The following is a 19,232-nucleotide window of genomic DNA, read 5'->3' as shown; positions in this document are numbered from 1 at the left end:
TTCCAACATACATACATATATATATATATATATATATAAATATATCTATTTATCAATTTACTATACTTAGTTGGTCTCACTCGTTAGCGAGGTAGTGTAAAGAAACAGATGAAAGAATGGCCCAACCCACCCATATACACATGTATATACATAAACGCCCACACACGCACATATACACTTCAATGTATACATACATATACATACACAGACATGTACATATATAAACATGTACACATTCACACTTGCTGCTTTCATCCATTCCAGTCGCCACCCAGCCACACATGATATGGCATCCCCTTCCCAAAAGCATGCGTTAGGTAGTGCTAGGAGAAGACAACAAAGAACACATTTGTTCACAGTCTCTAGCTGTCATATATACACATATATACATACACACATGTACATCTTCATACTTGCTTGCCTTCATCCATCCCTGGTGCTACCCCACCCCAAAGGAAACAGCATCGCTACCCCTTGCTTCAGCGAGGTAGTGCCAGTAAAAAAAAAAAAAAAAAAAAAAAAAAAAAAACACATTCAGTCTCTAGCTGTCATGTGTAATGCACCGAAACTATAGCTCCCTATCCAAATCAGTCATGTTCATATCATTTGCTGATAAAGAACAGTGGCATTTTCAACAGCACCTACCCTTGTGTCTGTGTATATCATATGGCTTTGCCAGTTAATGATATTAACACTACTATCAATCTCAATAAGAACAATGTCTTTCCTTTCTCACAATATCCTTTCTCGTTCCTTTCTTTTCTTTTTATAATGTAGCTCCTTTGTACTTTCTGCTTTATCTCTGTCAAATAACAATTGCCCTATAATCCTGCCTTTGTCTTTTAAACATGGTTGTTGCAACTTACATTCTGGAGCTCAACCCTCTTTGTATCCTGGGCACCACAACATTTTATGTCAAAGTCTTCCCAATCAGCTCCAAAACCACCAAAAGTTGTTCAATATCTCCTTTGAATGCTTTTATCCTTTAGCAGTAACTCACATGTCCTCCATTTCCATAAAATCGTAAATGATGGTCTATTGTCATATACCATCTCGTCTAATTTTCTTTTCTATGAAACATACATACTGAGATTTGTCTCTTCCATGTCTTCCACCCACTTTCCTGTGTCCTATTCTTTCACTTTATCTTTATTCCTTTGTCATCTCCTTTCATCCATAATGGACTCTCCCCTGAGTGCACAATATGAACAAAAAACTGGGAAACAGCTTTCTCTTCAGAAAACATGCATAAATCATCCATAAGTAAGGAAATATCCTTTAAAGCAATATAATTTCTTCTATATTTGAGTGCAGAGGTTCAGAAAGGACAGCACTGAAATTGGTGGGCATCCACTGTTGAATATTTGCTTTTCTTCAGTGTGTCATTTCACATATTTATAAAGCTACACATTATACCTGAGCACACTCTGTACCTTGTATTCCATTTCAAGAGTTTATCTACGCTATCTTTACTAATTTTATTACATACACACATGTTTTCTATGCAATTCTACCTAATCTTTCAAAACAAACCATTATTTTACATGTATAATCAAACACATTAATACCTAACATTCTTAAAGATACAAATATTCATTGTATCAAAAAATATAGGCAACAATGCTTGAGTAGCTTTCACAATCTAAAACTAATATGCATCAATTACGGTGATATCAATGTGTGGGCAACAGTGGCATGTGATATTTTCTCCAGTATGGTGGGAGAATACTAGTCACATCTACAAATAACTGGTAATCATAAACGAAAAATAAAGCAGATTTAAATAAAACATTAGTCTTCTTCAATCCTTTTTCAGGCAGCTCACAGCTGTTTTCACACTACTTCCATTAATTGTCATTATCATCAGTTTTATACATTCTATACATTCTTTATTTGGCATTTTGGAAACCTTGCCTCCAAATGAACCAAATCACTCTTTGCTAATCTTATGATATATCCTGTTTTCTCCACATAGTATACTATTAACGCAGAGAAAAATTTGTGACATTCCTTTAGTTTTCATGCGCTCCAAGTTTGAAAGTATACCACTTATCATTCTTATACCACTTTTCATTGTTTTCCATTACTTAGCCCCACATTTTCCCTGGTCCCCACACCCTTCCCCACTTTAGAACTGTCACATGATTAGAAAACAGTAAAATCATATCCCAACTGTGGTAACACATTGCACAAACACACACACCATTGTCTCCTATCTAAATTATCAAAGAGTTATGCCCCTAAATTACTCTTCCTTCTCCTTGTACCTGAAACTAATTTCCATTTTTCAAGATCCTCCCAACTACCAAGAGGTAATCTACAAATAAGACCCAGTAATCAACCGTAATTCATCACATACATTATATTTAGACTTTTTAAGTTCAAAATAAACTTCCCAGAATTCCAGGTGAAGTCACTAGTCACACTAACTGGTGTCCCTTGGCCACACTGACAGGGTTCCCTCAACCTTTATAGACTACAATAAACAACACTAAAATGGGTAAAAAAATATTGACTCACACACTATGATAGGAACTGGACAATGCAGCAATTTAAAATCTTTGCTGGCAGCACTTAAATGCTCCAAGTTTATTTCACAGGTGTCATCCTCCGTAATACCCCGTGTCCGGCCGGAGGGGACTCATCAACTTCATACAATGAATGTGAGGCATTACCCTGGGTGAATCCCACCCTGGGACACCAATCCCACAGGGTCCACCACGGTCAAGACTTAAACAAAAGCCCAGCTCGAGGTTCGCCTGGCACCTCAACCTTGAATGGACTCCCGCCACTGGTCAGTTCTCCGGGAGGGAAACTTATTTCCCACCCTCACGCCGCCCTGGGATACGACAGGAAACCTAGGAACACACGCCATTCTACCTTTTTAACTGGTGGTTGAGGTTGACAGTGAGCTTGGCTCAGCAAACGGGTGGCGGCAGCTTCGTTTTGGCGGCCATAATACAAGCCCGCAAGATACACCACACCAACACACACTCCTCATTGGCTGCCGTCCCCCCAGCGTCAAACAGCGCCAAATTCAAACTCCTCCCTTAATTCACGGGCGTCGGTGTGCCATCCCCTCCATTCCTCCAGCCTTAGAGAGCACTGGGGGAGGGTCTCGCGGGTGAAATGGTCGAGGTGGGAGGTGTACAAAGAGGGAAATTACCGCTGAGATGAGGATGAGTGGCCTGCTGCACGTGCGCCATGGACGAACAGCTGAACATCGTATGTACACAAACCAGTAAACATGGCTATGTCCAAGTCCACCAACACCTACAACAGACAGAACTGGGAGGATTCGGTAAGGCCCAGGAGTACCCTCAGATCACTTGAATAAATGTAGAGAGGGTGTGTATCACGGTAGCTTTGAGCCTTAGGGGTTAGATGGTAAATGGGAGGAGGGTGGCATTCGAGGCCTCGGCCTAACCCTGTTTGTAATTCTGCAATTTTCAAGGAAAACTTGGTTACTTTATTCATTTTTGATCATTCCATGTAATGTGTAGGAACATATATGTGTATGCCATTAATCCTGTAGGTAGAGGTTAACCATTAAACGTTTCTCGAATTATTTCTTTGAGATTACCGGGTAGAAGCAGCGTACACAGCGTCAGGGGGGAACGTGTGACTCCTTAAATTATTTCTTATTTAAAAGCTTAGTGATTATTGACTGTGAAAGAGATTGGGATTTAGCCCGTGAAATGTTAATTTTTTTTCATGTTTTGCCATGTTACTATACTGTAGTAAGAGCAGAATATGACTTGAAGGAGGTAGTTTTACGTATTTCTTATACTACAACAACATATAAGTATTGTTAGTGGGGAGGGTGATGGAGATCAGGAAAATGTAAGGTTTGACAGCAGTAAAGTAAGGTGGAACACTTTAATGACTCAACAGGACATAAGAAAACCTGACCTGACCCCCCACAAGCAGGCAAAATATACTTCATATTTCAGTAACTTTGTGTATAACTCCTCATCACATGAAGAATATTCTTTAGAACTTGTCTGCTCAAACCTTCCAGCAACTGGTAGTAAAAGAGACCAAAATATTCACTTATGTTTCACATAACATTTAAAATAACACATATGTCAGTTGCTTGGGGAACTTTGATCAGGTGCCATATATTCCATCAATTTCTGGAAAGGTTTCACCTAATTTTAGTGTAACCTACCCCACATTTTGCTTGATGTGTATAGCTGTTATTTAGTAGGAAGAATAAGAAAAGATAATTACCTCCAAATACTATAGAAATTCAAGACAATTGCAGTAGTTATTGATATATACCTGTCATACTGTAGTAAACGCACAACTGATGAAATTTATGTTTCTATCGAGAGCGCATTGTTTTTCAGTGTGTATTTCATGAATACGTATAGCAGTCTCTAACTTGATGTAGCACCATGCTGTCTGGTCTCTGAAAAATGGGTTTTTTACAAGTTGAGTAAAAAGGTGTCATGAAATGATTGAACATCACATGAGAATAATAAAACATGAAGAGCAAATGATATAGCCTCAGTGCACCAAGGAACTGACATTTCTAACCATCTTATATCATCTCATACCCCACCTACTACTGATGCCCCATACTTGCATATACATTTACTGTGTAGTATATACAGTGGTGTTTGTTGTTAAGATGGATTTATAAAAGGAGTAATATATAAAACCTTCAGTAAACTAACTTTCAAAATATTTTGAATACCATTTCCTAGTCTAAATATCTTGCAGCCTAGCTACAGTAGTTACATTTCCTGGAAAGAAATGGGAAAAAGATATGGTTTAGTAGGTATTGTACATAAGCTTTTCCGTTAGTATCTACTACCGAGTAATGTGAAGATTAACCCTTTGAACATGTTATCATTCATCACATTAATTGCTAGCATTTCACTCAACACAGAAACTCCTATATTAAATCAAAGTGTGCTCTGTAGCTGCCTTAGAGGTCACTTATGATATGCAATTTAGAGCTCTATTTCATATTGCAATGGAGCAAAACACAGGTAAGAGATGCATCCTCAAAGTGGGCTCGAGTTACAAGTATTTTGCCACAAGGCTTGGCCTTGGGCCCGCTACTATTCGTGGTTTATATAAGTGACTTGCCTGATGGATTGCAATTGTATGTAAACATGTTTGTGGACAATGCTGAGATCATAAGGGAAGTAGAGAATGATGATGATTACATCAGCTTTTAGGGAGACATGGGCAAACTCCAAAATTTAGGTAGATAGGTGGATGATGAATGTCATGCCAAGTAAGTGCTAGATGTTGAGGATGGAACACTGTGTTTAATACCTAATGGAAGATAAACTTTAGAAAACTGCATTCAGAGATCTAGGATTTGACATTGTGGCTAATTTATCACCTGAGCATAGCCTTTAGGCAGAGCTATTATTCTGTGACTGGCATAAAGGCTGCTTGTTGTTCTTTGATTCATAGACCTTTTGGCTGTAATTATGTCTGTACAGTACTGGAAGAGAGTTTTACACTTTTTGGGCCCCAACTCCTGAACTTCTTGTGGTATCTAGTGGACTTTGAAGCCTACGTAAACCACTAGCATTTGCTGCCTCTTTGTTAAGGTTATTCCAACCATCCTCTACCGTAACACTAAACCAGTACTATTTAACATCCTTTTGAACAATCTTTTTGTTATGTCCTATGGTTACTTTGGTACTGCATCTCTTGAATGATTGTCCCCAGCCAATATCATTCAGCTTCAAACTTGAAGACAATTATCAGGGGCCCCATCCCCTCTTCTCCTCCGTGGTGGACAGCTTTATACCCCTCAACTTATCGTTGTAACTCATTTCTCTTAATTCATGTATCATCTTAGTTACTCTTCTCTGTACCGTCAAAATCAGATCTGTGCGCTCTTTAGGTGCACTGAACAGAATTATGAGGCATGATCCTGTTTTGGTCTGATAAGTGGAATGAATATATTCACGAAGTCCTTGTCCTCATATTTCAACACAAATTGTATTTTGATGCAAATTTTCCATCTCTCTATATCTCTGATGCCTTTTCCCAACTGTCATTTTTAATAAAGTATACAGGGAGTCCCCGACTTACAAATGTTGGAACTGCAAACACCCATACTTATAAAGAAGCTCCAAAAACCATGTTTGGTTTGTAGTCAGACATACAGGTGGTTACTTATAAGTATGAACTGCATAACTACTTAAATGTCCATCTGTTTTCCCTAGATATTGCTTTATATGAGGCATGATTGAGTGTGTTTACTTCAGAATACAATTTTGATACATTATTACAGTCAGGTATAGTTATTTACTCTTATTTTTTTTTTTTAATTACCATCATTTCTTTGCGTTTTTTTACTTTTATTCCAAAGGTTATGCTTTGTATGGGGAGATACCTTATTGAGGTCTGGCATGATTTCAAGAGATATCAATAGAGAGGGAGGTTTTCAGTTGGTTTCTTAACTTTAGAATGGCACCTCAAATGGATCTTTTTACTGCCAGAATTAGTGCATTGATATGGACTACCAAGTTTCCAGTTTCAGTTGTAGAAGTTGTTGAAACAGATGCTATTTCCTTGGTTTGGAATTTTTGGAAATGAATATATTTTTTTCCCCCTGATTATTCTTCTGGGAAAGGTTCTCATTCTGTCTAGTTTTTGGGGTTTAGTAATGGTGGTAGCCTCCAAATGGGACGAACACCGTGAGCTGGAGACTCCTCCATCTATGCCATGTGCCTTATGCCTCAACTATTTCTGGACCTCAGCCTTTTTTTTTTTTTTTTATTGTAGGACTTTGACCTCAAGTCCTGGATCCAGTTTACACGTAAGGATTTTCCCAAACCTACAGGTGGAGGTTTGGTGTATGCCAAACTTTTGACCTTTTTGCATAGGACTCTCTTTACTCAGTTCAGTACCAATCTGTCTGAAAAACGTCTTCCTTGAAGAATCTTGTGTGTCAGAAATGCCCTAAGCATTGGTTACAGAATTTTATTCTTACCCTTATCGTGAAAAGAACAAGGCTAGCAACATTGCCTTTTGAGATTGCCCTTCATAAATGCCTATTTCTGGGTCTGGTTATTAATAATTGGCCCTATTTGAGATAAACTTCTGTCTTTTGGAAAGACTGGTTTCCTCTCCCTCACAAAACTTTCATAAGTGTGAGACCTTTTATAATAATCTATTGTAATACTTTTCTGATAGTTTAGTTTCTTGTCCTCATTGCCTTGGACTCTGGGAGGAGATTAGTCAATAACTTAACATTTCAGACAAAATTTTCTTGTAATTACCCATTGTAATTATTTATTTCTACTGTACAAGGAGGGAGTTTTGCACTCAAGAAGCTTCATCTTTTGAACAATCTCTGTCATACAACTTTTAGATTTCTGTATGCTGTTTGCATTAACCATGTCATCAGTCATTTTATTCCTTTCATCCATTATTCTAACACTTTAAAGATATATTATATTATTTTGCTTTGTCGCTGTCTCCCGCATTAGCGAGGTAGCACAAGGAAACAGACGAAAGAATGGCCCAACCCACCCCCATACACATGTATATACATACATGTCCACACCTGCAAATATACATACCTATACATCTCAATGCATACATATATATATACCCACACAAACATATACATATATACCCATGTACATAATTCATACTGCCTGCCTTTATTCATTCCCATCGCCACCCCGCCACACATGGAATAACAACACCCTCCCCCCTCATGTGTGCGAGGTAGCGCTAGGAAAAGACAACAAAGGCCCCATTCGTTCACACTCAGTCTCTAGCTGTCATGTAATAATGCACTGAAACCACAGTTCCCTTTCCACACCCAGGCCCCACAGAACTTTCTATGGTTTACTTTAAAGATAGTTCCATATATCTTTTATAACAAGTTTCTTACTTGATTTCTGATTAAGTCGTCTGGTTGCTTCAAGCCAATATCATTCAAAGAACTCTTTACTGTCTGTGTCATAGGTCTGTTTGAAAAACTTAAAGGCTGAGAGCTAGCCACCCCTCAAACTTCTTTCTGAGGTAGGAAAACTTATAGCCTCTCTTCTTTCCCTGTAACTCAGTTTTCTTAATTGTGATACCATCTTTGTTGCTTTCCTTTGATGACAGTCTTGTAGGGTTTAGATAATCATGGTTTAGATACTCATGAACTCTGTTTTTTTTGTTTTTTTTCTTTTTTTTTGCTGAGAATGAAATGATGAGATTTAGAAATAGTCTTTTTTTTTATCCACCCTTGGAAATGTTCATTAAAAGTGCATCATGCTTCATACCCACTTGATGTTTTGGGGTACTTTTTAGACTTCACTAGAAATCTGCAAGAGGTTGTGTACCTTGGTTTCTGATTCCTTATCTGGTTAGATATAGATTTGAATAGATTAAACATATCCCTGGAGATAGGAGAGAAAGAATGCTTCCCATGTATTCCTTGCATGTCGTAAGAGGCAACTAAAAGAAGGAGGGAGCGGGAGGCTTAAAATCCTCTCCTCCAGTTTTTATTTTTCCAAAAGAATTAACAGAGAAGGGGGCCAAGTGAGGATTTTCCATCTTAGGCTCAATCCTCTGTTCTTAATGCTACCTTTCTGATGCAGGAAATGACGATTATGTATGAAAAAAGTATAACATGCTCTACTTCACTTCTTTGTCATATTATCAGTAATTCAAGATCTTTCTTGCAGGACTTCCCAATTTTGTGTCAGACTTGTCTCGGAGATAACCCATATGTCCGGATGATGCGCGATCGATATGGGAAGGAATGTAAGATTTGCACAAGACCCTTCACAGTCTTTAGATGGTAAGTATGGAAATAGGGATTTTGATTAGTTACTTTATGCCTCTTGTGGGCTTCTTAAGTAACAGTTAGCTGTCTGTGTGTATTAGTATTCTTATGGAACTATGTCAGATATTGATAAAGGTTCCAATATAGTGTACAGCACAGGTTTTACAGTTTAGTGAGAGACTCATAGTAAAGTGATTTTTTTTCTTTACCTTTCCTGTTATTAGAAGTCAAAGGATAGACCTATATATTTCTTCCAGTCTCTAGATCTTTTTCAACCATAAAGGGAAGGAAGGCATATCAAAATAAGGTGAAAAGTAAAGAGGAAAAAATAAAAATAAATTTTTGGTCACTTCTCAGCTAGAGCATCAGTATGCCATGGTAACTACATATTGCATTAGCCTTCCAGATTTAGACAAGCATTGTTTATTTACAAACAATTCTTATTCATTTGTATTCAGATTTTTTTATATACACCCCCTCCCGACATACGTCTGAGTTCCATTCTGACCAATTGGTCGGATCTCAAAGTGGACATAAGTCTAACATATGTCATCATGGTATGTAAAATTTGTATACATGTACAGCATTCTTTTATCCTGCTCAATTTCTGTCATGATTATCTCTTTTTTTTTTATTAACCAGCTTTATTGTATGATTCTGTAGTTTCTTTTTACCTTTTATTTAAGATTCTTTAGTTCATATTTTATCTTCTTTTTTTCTCTTGGTTGAAAGTACAGATGGTCATAAGTTGCATAGGTCGTAAGTAGGGGAGAGCATGTATACAAATGCTTTTGTGTTAGTAAGGGATTATTGGGAACAAATGGATAGTGACCTCATTCGCACAGTTTCCTTCTGAATCCCTTAGCTTGATTTACTGCTCCATAATGACAAGTGATTTGTGTTGAATCAAAGGAAAAGTGTTGGATTTTCACATGGCTTGTCTACAATATTGTTTTCAAAGTTATTTGTTCGTCCTTTCTTATCCTGCTATACTCTATTTTTATGTATTTACATACCTCATGAGTCTGTTTGAATCCTATTCATCTGAATAATTCAGATGTACACTTATTATATTGTAGTCATCAGCATCTAATATATTCTACTATATAACACTTCAGTTTATTATTGTTAAAGTACAGGAAACCTTCAGTACAATTAGATAATGGTATTAAGACAACTGTATTATGCTACTGATATTTACTTGATTTTAGAGTATAAAGATTAACTGGTCAGGATAATCCTATATTCCTGTGGTATAGCTGAGATATTGGTTAATTAAGGTCATTTGTTTAGGAAAAAATGGGCTTCTTTTGTAGTAGTGCTGTATGTTTATCGTTTCACATTGTCATAAATCAAGTGAAAATATCATGGGGATCAAAATTCAATACAGTCCTATGAACACTATTATCAGCCTCTCACAACTTTTGAGTTATTCTTTCCCATTCTTCAGTGAATTGAAAATTTTGAGTAGTCACAAGACATCCAGTGTTCCATTTGGTATGCACTTTTTGGTGTAGTGCAGACACTTTAATTCTTACAAATGCTATGTGTGATGTGCTTTTGGTGTGGCATTGTTAGGATGTCAGTGTTGTTACTTGAGCCCCACCACCACTATTTGTACTTGATATTTCAGAATGATGGAACATTGATAAATGTTACTCATTTTATATAATATTTATACTCACTGCTTACAGGTGCCCTGGTGCAAGAATGAGATTCAAGAAAACAGAGGTATGCCAGACATGTGCCAAGATAAAAAACGTTTGTCAGACTTGTTTGTTAGATCTTGAATATGGTCTCCCAACACAGGTAAGTCACTTAGCTTGGTTATTAGAGTTTGATTTTTTATCAGACATTTGAGACAGAGGGACATATTGCTAAGGATTAGTGATGCAAGCTTTCATCTTAGCATCCACTGCAGTGGTTTTGGACTTTCACAAAAAATTCATTTTAATTTCTGCTCAACAAACCTGTAAAGCTTTGGCTTTTTGAAAGGACTTTGTATTCTAAGCTTCATTTATACACTTGAAGAGGACAGAATTATAAACTTTAAACAGAAGTGACTACCACCTTCATAATAGGAGACTTTTTGAACCTTTTTTGTTTTGTAGAATACTGCCATTTCATTTAGAGTAAGCATTTATCCCTTCTCCCTAATTATGATGCCACTGATGCCCTTGCTTCTGTTGATGCATATGCTATCATTTCTTACTTCGCAAGCCTAGTTATTAGATGTATTGTACACCTTGTTGAGTTTGCATATGACTGATGTTTGTAGCAGAAGTTATATCTTTGCTGAGTATAACAAGACATTATGGGGGAATTAAATGCATCATTTCTTTGTAGACTAGACCATACATACGTGAGTGGGACTTGTGCAAAGTGTTTTCATCTCCAAGGCAAATTGTCATTAAAAGTTGTGAAACAAAGCAGACAGTTTACTACAGAGGAGCAAGACGTGTGGCCTGATTATTTTGTTGCCTTTGCTTTCATCTTTGCATCTACTAAAGTAGATTTGGAGTTTTACTAAAAAACTTGATAGTATTAATCCCTGGTTAGCAAAAGTGTAAAGCTTTGGCTGTGCAAGAATATGTTAAATGACATCACTTACAGCATTAGATTTAGTAAAGCCTACTAGCAATATGCACACAAGAACTTTAAGATATGGTTTAAGTGCTAAGCTTCAAAAAGTTAATCAGCTGTTTTTTATCCCTCCAAAGTAAATGGTAATCTTCCCCACATATCCTGTTATAATTTGGTTTTTATTGCTGCCACACCTTCTACAGAATTGAAGGTATTTGTTGGATGTAGACTTGCTGAGAGGGGCAGTAGGTGTAATGTCTGATCATTTCATGGTGGAAGCAGGTGTGAAAGTTTTTAATGGTTTTAGTAAAATAGAAAATCTAGAGATACCAAGAGATAGAGTGAAGAATTACTTAGAGTGTGCATAAATGAAATAATAGAAGTGAAATGTATTCAGGGAAGCAGTGCTTACATGTGCAGGTGAGGTGTGGACTTATGAGAAACGAAAATGAATTATGGAATGAAAAGGCAAATTTGCTAATGAAAGAGAAAAAAGAGTTGGATGGGTGGGATCTGCAGGTAAGGAGATTGAGTGTTTAGAAATAGTGTAAGAGAAAGTGGCAAGAAATGAAGAAAAAGTTATGAGAGCTGAAAAAGAGGGCACATGTGGTGAGGGGTGAGAGAATGTCAGTAAACTTTGCAAAAAATAAGAAAATTTCTTGGAAGGTAGGAATAGTGCAAAAAAGTGAAGAAAACAAATGTGGCAACATGGTGGAGAATGGATAGGGAACTAATAACATGCAGAAACACAAAAAGAAATTGTACCTGTGGAATTATTTTTGAATTGATAAGTAAATGAATAGTATATGTCATAGAAAGCAACTAAAGGGGGCAGGAAACCCTCCCTTCCTTGTATTTCAATTTCTAAAAGGAGAAACTGAAGAAGGAGTCAAGTGAGGAGTGCTCATTAACCTCAAAGGCTCAGATTGGGTGTCTGAATGTGTGTGGATGTAACAACGATAAGAAGAAAAGAGAGACTTTTGGATGTTAATGTGCTGAAAGGGTAGCTAGAGGGATGTCTGATCTCTATCTTGTGCAGGTGAAGGTGAAGATTTGTAGAGGTTTTCAAAAAGGAAGAGAGATTGTTGGGAGAAGAGAGTTGTGAGAGTAAGTGACCTTGGAAAGGAGACTTGTGTGAGGAAGTACCCAAGGAGATTGAGTTAGAATGGCAAAAGTTGAGAGCAAACGACATGAAGGGAGTGGGTGAGGAATGGGATGGGAGGTGGGCAGATAAGAAAAGGTAATGAGTGATGGAATGAAGAAGTAAAGTTGTTAGAGAAAGAAGAAAGAGGCATTTGGACGATACTTACAAGGAAGGAGTGCAAATGACCGGGAGATGTATAAGAGAAAGCAGCTGGAGGTCAAGAGGAAGGTGCAAGGGTTGAAAAAGAGGGCAAATGAGAGTTGGGGTGAGAGAGTCTCATTGAACTTTAGGGAGAATATAAAGATGTTTTGGAAAGAGGTAAATAATGCATGAAAGACACGCGAACAAATGGGAACATTGGTAAAGGGGGAAAGTTATGACAGGTAGTGATGGAGTAAGAAGGAGATGGAGTGAGTAGTTTGAAGGATTGTTGAATGTGTTTGGTGATAGAATGGCAGATGTAGGGTGTTTTGGTCAGGGAGGTGTACGAAGTGAGAGGGTCAGGGAGAATGGTTTGGTTAAGAGAGAAGATATGATGAAAGTCTTGCGGAAAATGAAACCTGGCAAGGCGGCAGGTTTGGATGGTATTGCGGTTGAATCTATTAAGAATGGGGTGACTGTGTTGTTGATTGCTTGGTAAGGATGTTCAGAGTATGTATGGATCATGGTGAAGTGCCTGAGGATTGGTGGAATGCATGTATAGTGCCATTGTACAAAGGCAAAGGGGATAAAGTGGAGTGTTCAAACAACATAGGCACAAGTTTGTTGAGTATTCTTGGAAAATTGTATGGGAAGGAATTGATTGGAAGTGTGAAGGCATGTACAGAACATCAGATTGTGGAAGAGCAGTGTGGTTTCAGAAGTGGTAGAGGATGTATGGATCAGGTGTTTGCTGTGAAGAATGTGTGAGAAATATTTAGAAAAACAGATGGATTTGTATGTAGCATTTATGGATCTTAAGAAGGCATATAATGGGGTTGATAGAGGTGCTTTGTGGAAGGTCTTGGAGTATATGGTGTGGGAGGTAAGCTGTTAGAAGCAGTGAAAAGTTTTTATCAAAGATGTAATGCATGTGTAAGAGTAGGAAGAGAGGAGAGTAACTGGTTTCCAGTGAAGGTTAGTTTGCAGCATGGGTGTGTGATGTCTCCTTGGTTGTTCAATTTGTTTATGGATGGGATGGTTAGGAAGGTAAATGCAAGAAGTTTGGAGAGGGGGATGCATATGCAGTCTGTTGTGGATGAGAGGGCCTGGGAAGTGAGTCAGTTGTTGTTCACTGATGTTACAGCACTGGTGGCTGATTTGGGTGAGAAACTGCAGAGGTTGGTGACTGAGTTTGGAAAAGTGTGTGAAAGGATAAAGTTGAGTGTAAATGTGAATAAGAGCAAGGTTATTAGATTCAGCAGGGTTGAGGGACAAGTTCATTGGGATGTTAGTTTGAATGGAGAAAATTGGAGAAAGTGAAGTGTTTTAGATGTCTTGGTGTGGACTTGACAGCGAATATAACCATGGAAGTGGAAGTGAGTCACAGGGTGGGAGAGAAGATGAAGGTTCTGGGAGTGATGAAGAGTGTGTGAAAGGAGAGAACATTATCTGAGAGAGCAAAAATGGGTATGTTTGAGGGTAAAGTAGTTCCAACAATATTATGTGGTTGCAAGGCTTGAGCTCTAGATAGGGTTGTACAGAGGAGGGTGGGGAAAGGTCAACGGGGCCTGGATGTGGAGAGGAGCTGTGGTATTGGTGCATTATGCATGACAGTTAGAGACTGGGTGTGAACAAATGTGGCCTTTTTGTCTGTTTTCCTAGCGCTACCTATCTGAAGTGGGGGGCAGCAATGCTATTTCCTGTGGGGTGGAGTGGCGCTGGGAATGGATCAAAGGCAAGCAAGTATGAATATGTACATGTGTGTATATTTCATGTGTGAAGGGGTGGCGTCAGGAATGGATGAAGGCAGCTTGTATGAATATGTACATGTGTATATATGTATATGTCTGTGTATGTATGTGTATGTATATGTTGAAATGTATAGGTATGTATATGTTGAAATGTATAGGTATGTATATGTGCGTGTGTGGGCATTCATGTATATACATGTGTATGTGGGTGGGTTGGGCCATTCTTTTGTGTTTTTCCTTGCACTACCTTGCTAATGCGGGAGACAGCGTCAAAGTATAACAAGTAGTGGTGATGTGAGAAGGAGATGGAGTGAGTATTTTGAAGGTTTGCTGAATGTGTTTGATGATAGAGTGGCAGATATAGGATGTTTTGGTTGAGGTGGTGTACAAAGTGAGAGGGTTAGGGAGAATGATTTGGTAAACAGAGAAGAGGTATTAAAAGTTTTGCGGAAGATGAAAGCCAGCAAGGCAGCGGGTTTGGATGGTATTGCAGTGGAATTCATTAAAAAAGGGGTGACTGTATTGTTGACTGGTTGGTAAAGATATTCAGTTTATGTATGACTCATGGTGAGGTGCCTGAGGATTGGCAGAATGCTTACATAGTGCCATTGCACAAAGGCAAAGGGGATAAAAGTGAGTACTCAAATTACAGAGGTATAAGTTTGTTGAGTATTCCTGGTAAATTATATGAGAGGGTACTGATTGAGAGGATGAAGGCATGTACAGAGCATCAGATTGGGGAAGAGCAATGTGGTTTCTGAAGTGGTAGAGGATGTGTGGATCAGGTGTTTGCTTTGAAGAATGTATGTGAGAAATACTTAGAAAAGCAAATGGATTTGTATGTAGCATTTATGGATCTGGAGAAGGCATATGATAGAGTTGATAGAGATGCTCTGTGGAAGGTAGTAAGAATATATGGTGTGGGAGGCAAGTTCTTAGAAGCAGTGAAAAGTTTTTATCGAGGATGTGAGGCATATGTACATGTAGGAAGAGAGGAAAGTGATTGGTTCTCAGTGAATGTTGGTTTGCAGCAGGAGTGCGTGATGTCTCCATGGTTGTTTAATTTGTTTATGGATGGTTTTGTTAGGGAGGTGAATGCAAGAGTTTTGGAAAGAGGGGCAAGTATGCTGACTGTTGTGGATGAGAGAGCTTCGGAAGAGAGTCAGTTATTGTTCGCTGATGGTACAGCGCTGGTGGCTGATTCGGGTGAGAAACTGCGGAAGCTGGTGACTGAGTTTGGTAAAGTGTGTGAAAGAAGAAAGCTGAGAGTAAATGTGAATAAGAGCAAGGTTATTAGGTACAGTAGGGTTGAGGGACAAGTCAATTGGGAGGTAAGTTTGAATGGTGAAAAACTGGAGGAAGTGAAGTGTTTTAGATATCTGGGAATGGATTTGGCAGCAGATGGAACCATGTAAGCAGAAGTGAATCATAGGGTGGGGGATGGGGCGAAAGTTCTGGGAGCATTGAAGAATGTGTGGAAGTCGAGAACATTGATTTCTAATGCAGTTTTACAATATCTTATTTTTTAGTTCCTCAGTTTGTATGCATTGAGTTTCCACTTACACTAAATTCATTTAATTTCTTTCTACAAGCCATTGAACTGATACAGATTGATGGTTCATGCTGAGTTTTTCCATTACCAGTATGTGATGGGTGCATAAATAGATTTATTTTTTCCAGGTGCGAGACTCTGCCCTCAGCTTGACAGATGATATGCCAAAGAGTGATGTCAACAAAGAGTATTACATCCAAAACATGGAAAGGCAGATGGCTGCCACCACAGATGGTAGCACTGCTGGAGGCATACTAGGGAAAACCAAAACTCACTCAGAAATGCTTCTCCGTTTAGCTCGTACAACTCCATATTACAAGCGTAACAGACCACATATTTGTTCATTTTGGGTTAAGGGTGAATGCAAGAGAGGAGAAGAATGTCCCTATCGTCATGAAAAGCCTACTGATCCTGATGATCCCCTAGCTGATCAGAATATCAAAGATCGTTACTATGGTGTTAATGATCCTGTTGCTGACAAACTTCTGAAAAGGGCAGCAGCAATGCCAAGGTTGGAGCCCCCAGAAGATAAATCTATTACCACACTATATGTTGGCAATTTGGGTGATAGGATTGGTGAAAAAGAATTACGAGATCATTTTTACCAATATGGTGAATTGCGTAGTGTTAATGTTGTTGCCAAACAGCAGTATGCATTTGTACAGTTTACTGCTCGTTCAGCTGCAGAGCTAGCAGCTGAGCGTACCTTTAATAAGCTCATTATACAGGGTAGACGCCTTAACATCAAGTGGGGTCGATCACAAGCTAGACAGGGAGGAATTGGTGTTGGAGGTATTGAGGAGTTGGAAGGTGATGACACTGCCCCACAGCCATTAGAACCTGTACCTGGCCTCCCTGCACTTCCTCCACCTCCAGAAGAACTACAGAACAACTTCTTTAATTTGCCTTCAACAGCTGCAAGCATACCATTACCACCTGGTCAGGCACCCCCAGCTGCTGGTGCTCCAACTATACGTCCTCCTATGCCTCCAGGTCAAGCCCCTCCCAGACCCCCCGCACCACCTCCAGGTAGTCTCCCAGGAGGACCGCCTCCTCTAGGTACACCTCTAGGTCCTCGTCCTCCTCCTGGTGTCCCTCCAGCCCCTCCAGGTCATTTACCACCTCTGCAGCCTCCCCCCTTTTTCCCCCCTCATTTACGTGCACCTTTGCGTCCTCCTCCGGGTGTTCGTCCCCCAACTTACTTTCCACAACCACCACCAATTCCTGGTGTTGGTCCTCCACCTCCCCTCACTCATGGTATAATTCATTATCCTTCACAAGATCCCACTCAGATGGGGGCTAATCCTGACAAAAAATAGTGTGTGCTTAGCACTTACTTTTTGTATTATAAAGGAAGGTTATTATTGAAAATATGGATTTCTATCACTGTTTGTATTTCATTAGAGTATGCAGTAAAATTGAAAGCAATCTGAAGTGAATATTTAAAATTAAAGTAAGTATATAAACATTTGTAAAACAAGATTATACACTTATTCTGAATTTTCATAGCCAAACAAGGCATATTGAATGTGAATATAGTTGCAGAATCGGTTATCTTTTGTACGTCTTGCCACAGACTGAAACAATATTGTAAAGATTTTGTATTTTTTGTGGATTTCGATTATTTCATGCAATAAAATCAGTTTGTTTTAGATATTTCTTTAAGCTTCTCACATCAGTATTCTTCATATCTTGACAATGAACTAGTGAGACACATGCTTTAGACTTACCTTTGTTGTAGGCTACTTATCCTTTGTAGACAAGAACACCAGGCTTAATTTGTAAAGCTGTCATCCCTCTCATCGTCTAACAGCAACTGGACAGAGCATTTACATATCTTGAATTGTTACTCAGTATTGGAGCTTAGCATTGTCTGATCACACTTTTTTATGCAAGAAGAGTAAATGGCACATTGCAAGATGTCAAAATGAGTTAGCCTGTTTTTTCCTTTAGTCTGTTTGTGGGAAGTAGTCCAAACTTTCTGTTTGTTATGGTTGAATCCATGGCACCATTACTAGTAAAAAGCATGGAATGATGCATGGTATATTAAGTGCATGGGTCCAAGTACCTGTTTGAACATTACAATGTGATGTTCTATTCTTCTTGGGCCCCATCTTTTAACATTCCCTATTATCATACAGCTTCTGAAACCAAACAGAGTAAACTCTCTTGCATTAGAGTAGATTTACATGGTAATTTTTTCATGCTCGTTCACCATTTCCCATGCTGGCGAGGTATCACCAGAAAGAGATGGCCACATTGGCTCACATTACGTGATATTTGATAGCTATTGTCAAGGGGCTGGAACTGAATAGGGTGTTGCTTATCTTTTGAAGTTGCAAAACTAGTCATTATATTTCATGGCTGAAGTCCAAGTAAGGCTTTCTTTGACTGGGAGTATTCTTTTCTTTCTTTCTTTCATGCTTTTTGCCATTTCCTGTGTTAGTGAGGTAGCGTTAAGAACAGAGGACTGGGCCTTTGAGGGAATATCCTCACCTGGCCCCCTTCTCTGTTCCTTCTTTTGGAATATTAAAAAAAAAAAAAAACGAGAGGGGAGGATTTCCAGCCCCCCGCTCCCTCCCCTTTTAGTCTACCTCTACGACACACAGTTTATTCTCTTGAAATTGTTAGACAATAGGATGGCAGATGTGGGATGCTTGTTTTGGAAGGGATGTGAAGTGAAAGAGTTATGGTAAGTGGTTTGGTGAAAAAAGAGAAAGGTGATGAGAGCTGGGCCTAAATGAAGTGTGGCAAGGCAGGTTTGGTAGATGGCATTGCAGTTGAATTTCTCAAGATAGGTGGAATGCTTTTATAATGCCATTGTATGGGTTACAAAAGAGAATGTTCAAATTACAGAGGTATAAGATTGTTGAGTGTACATGGTATGGTGTATGTATGGTTTCAGGATGTGTACAGGATTTTTGGACCAGGTGTTTACTTTGAAGACTTGATGGGAGAAATTATCAGAGAAACAGAAGGATTTATACTTGGAAAGCATATAAGGATGATGGAGATGCTTTGTGGGAGGAAAGCTTCTTGAAGCAGTGGGGAGTTTTAAACCAACACAGTAAAGCATGTGTCTAAGTGAAGTTGGGTCCACAGAAAGAGCAATATCACCATGACTGTTTAATATACTTAGGGAAGGGGTGAGTGCAATTGTCTTGAACAGAGGGGCAGATTGGCAATCTGTCAGGGGTTAGGGACCTAGGAGGTGATACACTTATATGCTGATGACACAACCTTGATGACAGATTTGAGTGAGAAGCTGGGTTATGAGGTTAGGGAGAGTGAAAG

General features: G+C 38.8%; 2 protein-coding genes across 8 annotated transcripts in view; one reads left to right on the top strand and one right to left on the bottom strand.

The window, feature by feature from the left end:
- LOC139758828 (uncharacterized) overlaps positions 1-3,211 on the bottom strand; it is a 28,859-nt gene extending 25,648 nt beyond the window's left edge. For 5 of the 6 annotated variants that reach the window (XM_071680666.1, XM_071680671.1, XM_071680668.1 and 2 more), the window contains exon 1: positions 2,881-3,024. The gene's annotated coding sequence lies outside the window, so the exon portion shown is untranslated. Of the gene's footprint in view, positions 1-2,880; positions 3,025-3,166 lie in introns of those variants that run through there. The other variant, XM_071680667.1, reaches the window with a different exon arrangement.
- On the top strand, positions 3,106-17,590 carry LOC139758829 (pre-mRNA-splicing factor RBM22). Of its 2 annotated transcripts, none has more exons than XM_071680672.1 (4): positions 3,106-3,301; positions 8,667-8,782; positions 10,462-10,576; positions 16,067-17,590. In XM_071680672.1, the coding sequence occupies exons 1-4, from the start codon at positions 3,248-3,250 to the stop codon at positions 17,255-17,257; spliced, it is 1,476 nt and encodes a 491-aa protein (XP_071536773.1). In that variant the 5' UTR covers positions 3,106-3,247; the 3' UTR covers positions 17,258-17,590. The 2 variants fall into 2 exon arrangements, with proteins under 2 accessions (XP_071536773.1, XP_071536774.1); XM_071680673.1 differs by lacking the exon at positions 3,106-3,301 and adding an exon at positions 3,329-3,348.
- The last annotated feature ends 1,642 nt before the right edge of the window (positions 17,591-19,232 follow it).

The sequence above is a fragment of the Panulirus ornatus genome, chromosome 31, assembly GCF_036320965.1.
Source record: "Panulirus ornatus isolate Po-2019 chromosome 31, ASM3632096v1, whole genome shotgun sequence".
In the NCBI taxonomy this organism is placed as follows: Eukaryota; Metazoa; Arthropoda; class Malacostraca; order Decapoda; family Palinuridae; genus Panulirus; species Panulirus ornatus.
This window is presented reverse-complemented; position numbering and strand designations above follow the sequence as displayed.

Excerpts from the sequence above, each read along its gene's own strand:
- LOC139758829 (XM_071680672.1), top strand. The coding sequence starts at position 3,248 with ATGGCTATGTCCAAGTCCACCAACACCTACAACAGACAGAACTGGGAG. Across the intron at positions 3,302-8,666 it reads GACAGAACTGGGAGGATTCG|GACTTCCCAATTTTGTGTCA; the intron begins GTAAGGCCCAGG and ends TCTTTCTTGCAG. Across the intron at positions 10,577-16,066 it reads AATATGGTCTCCCAACACAG|GTGCGAGACTCTGCCCTCAG; the intron begins GTAAGTCACTTA and ends TATTTTTTCCAG.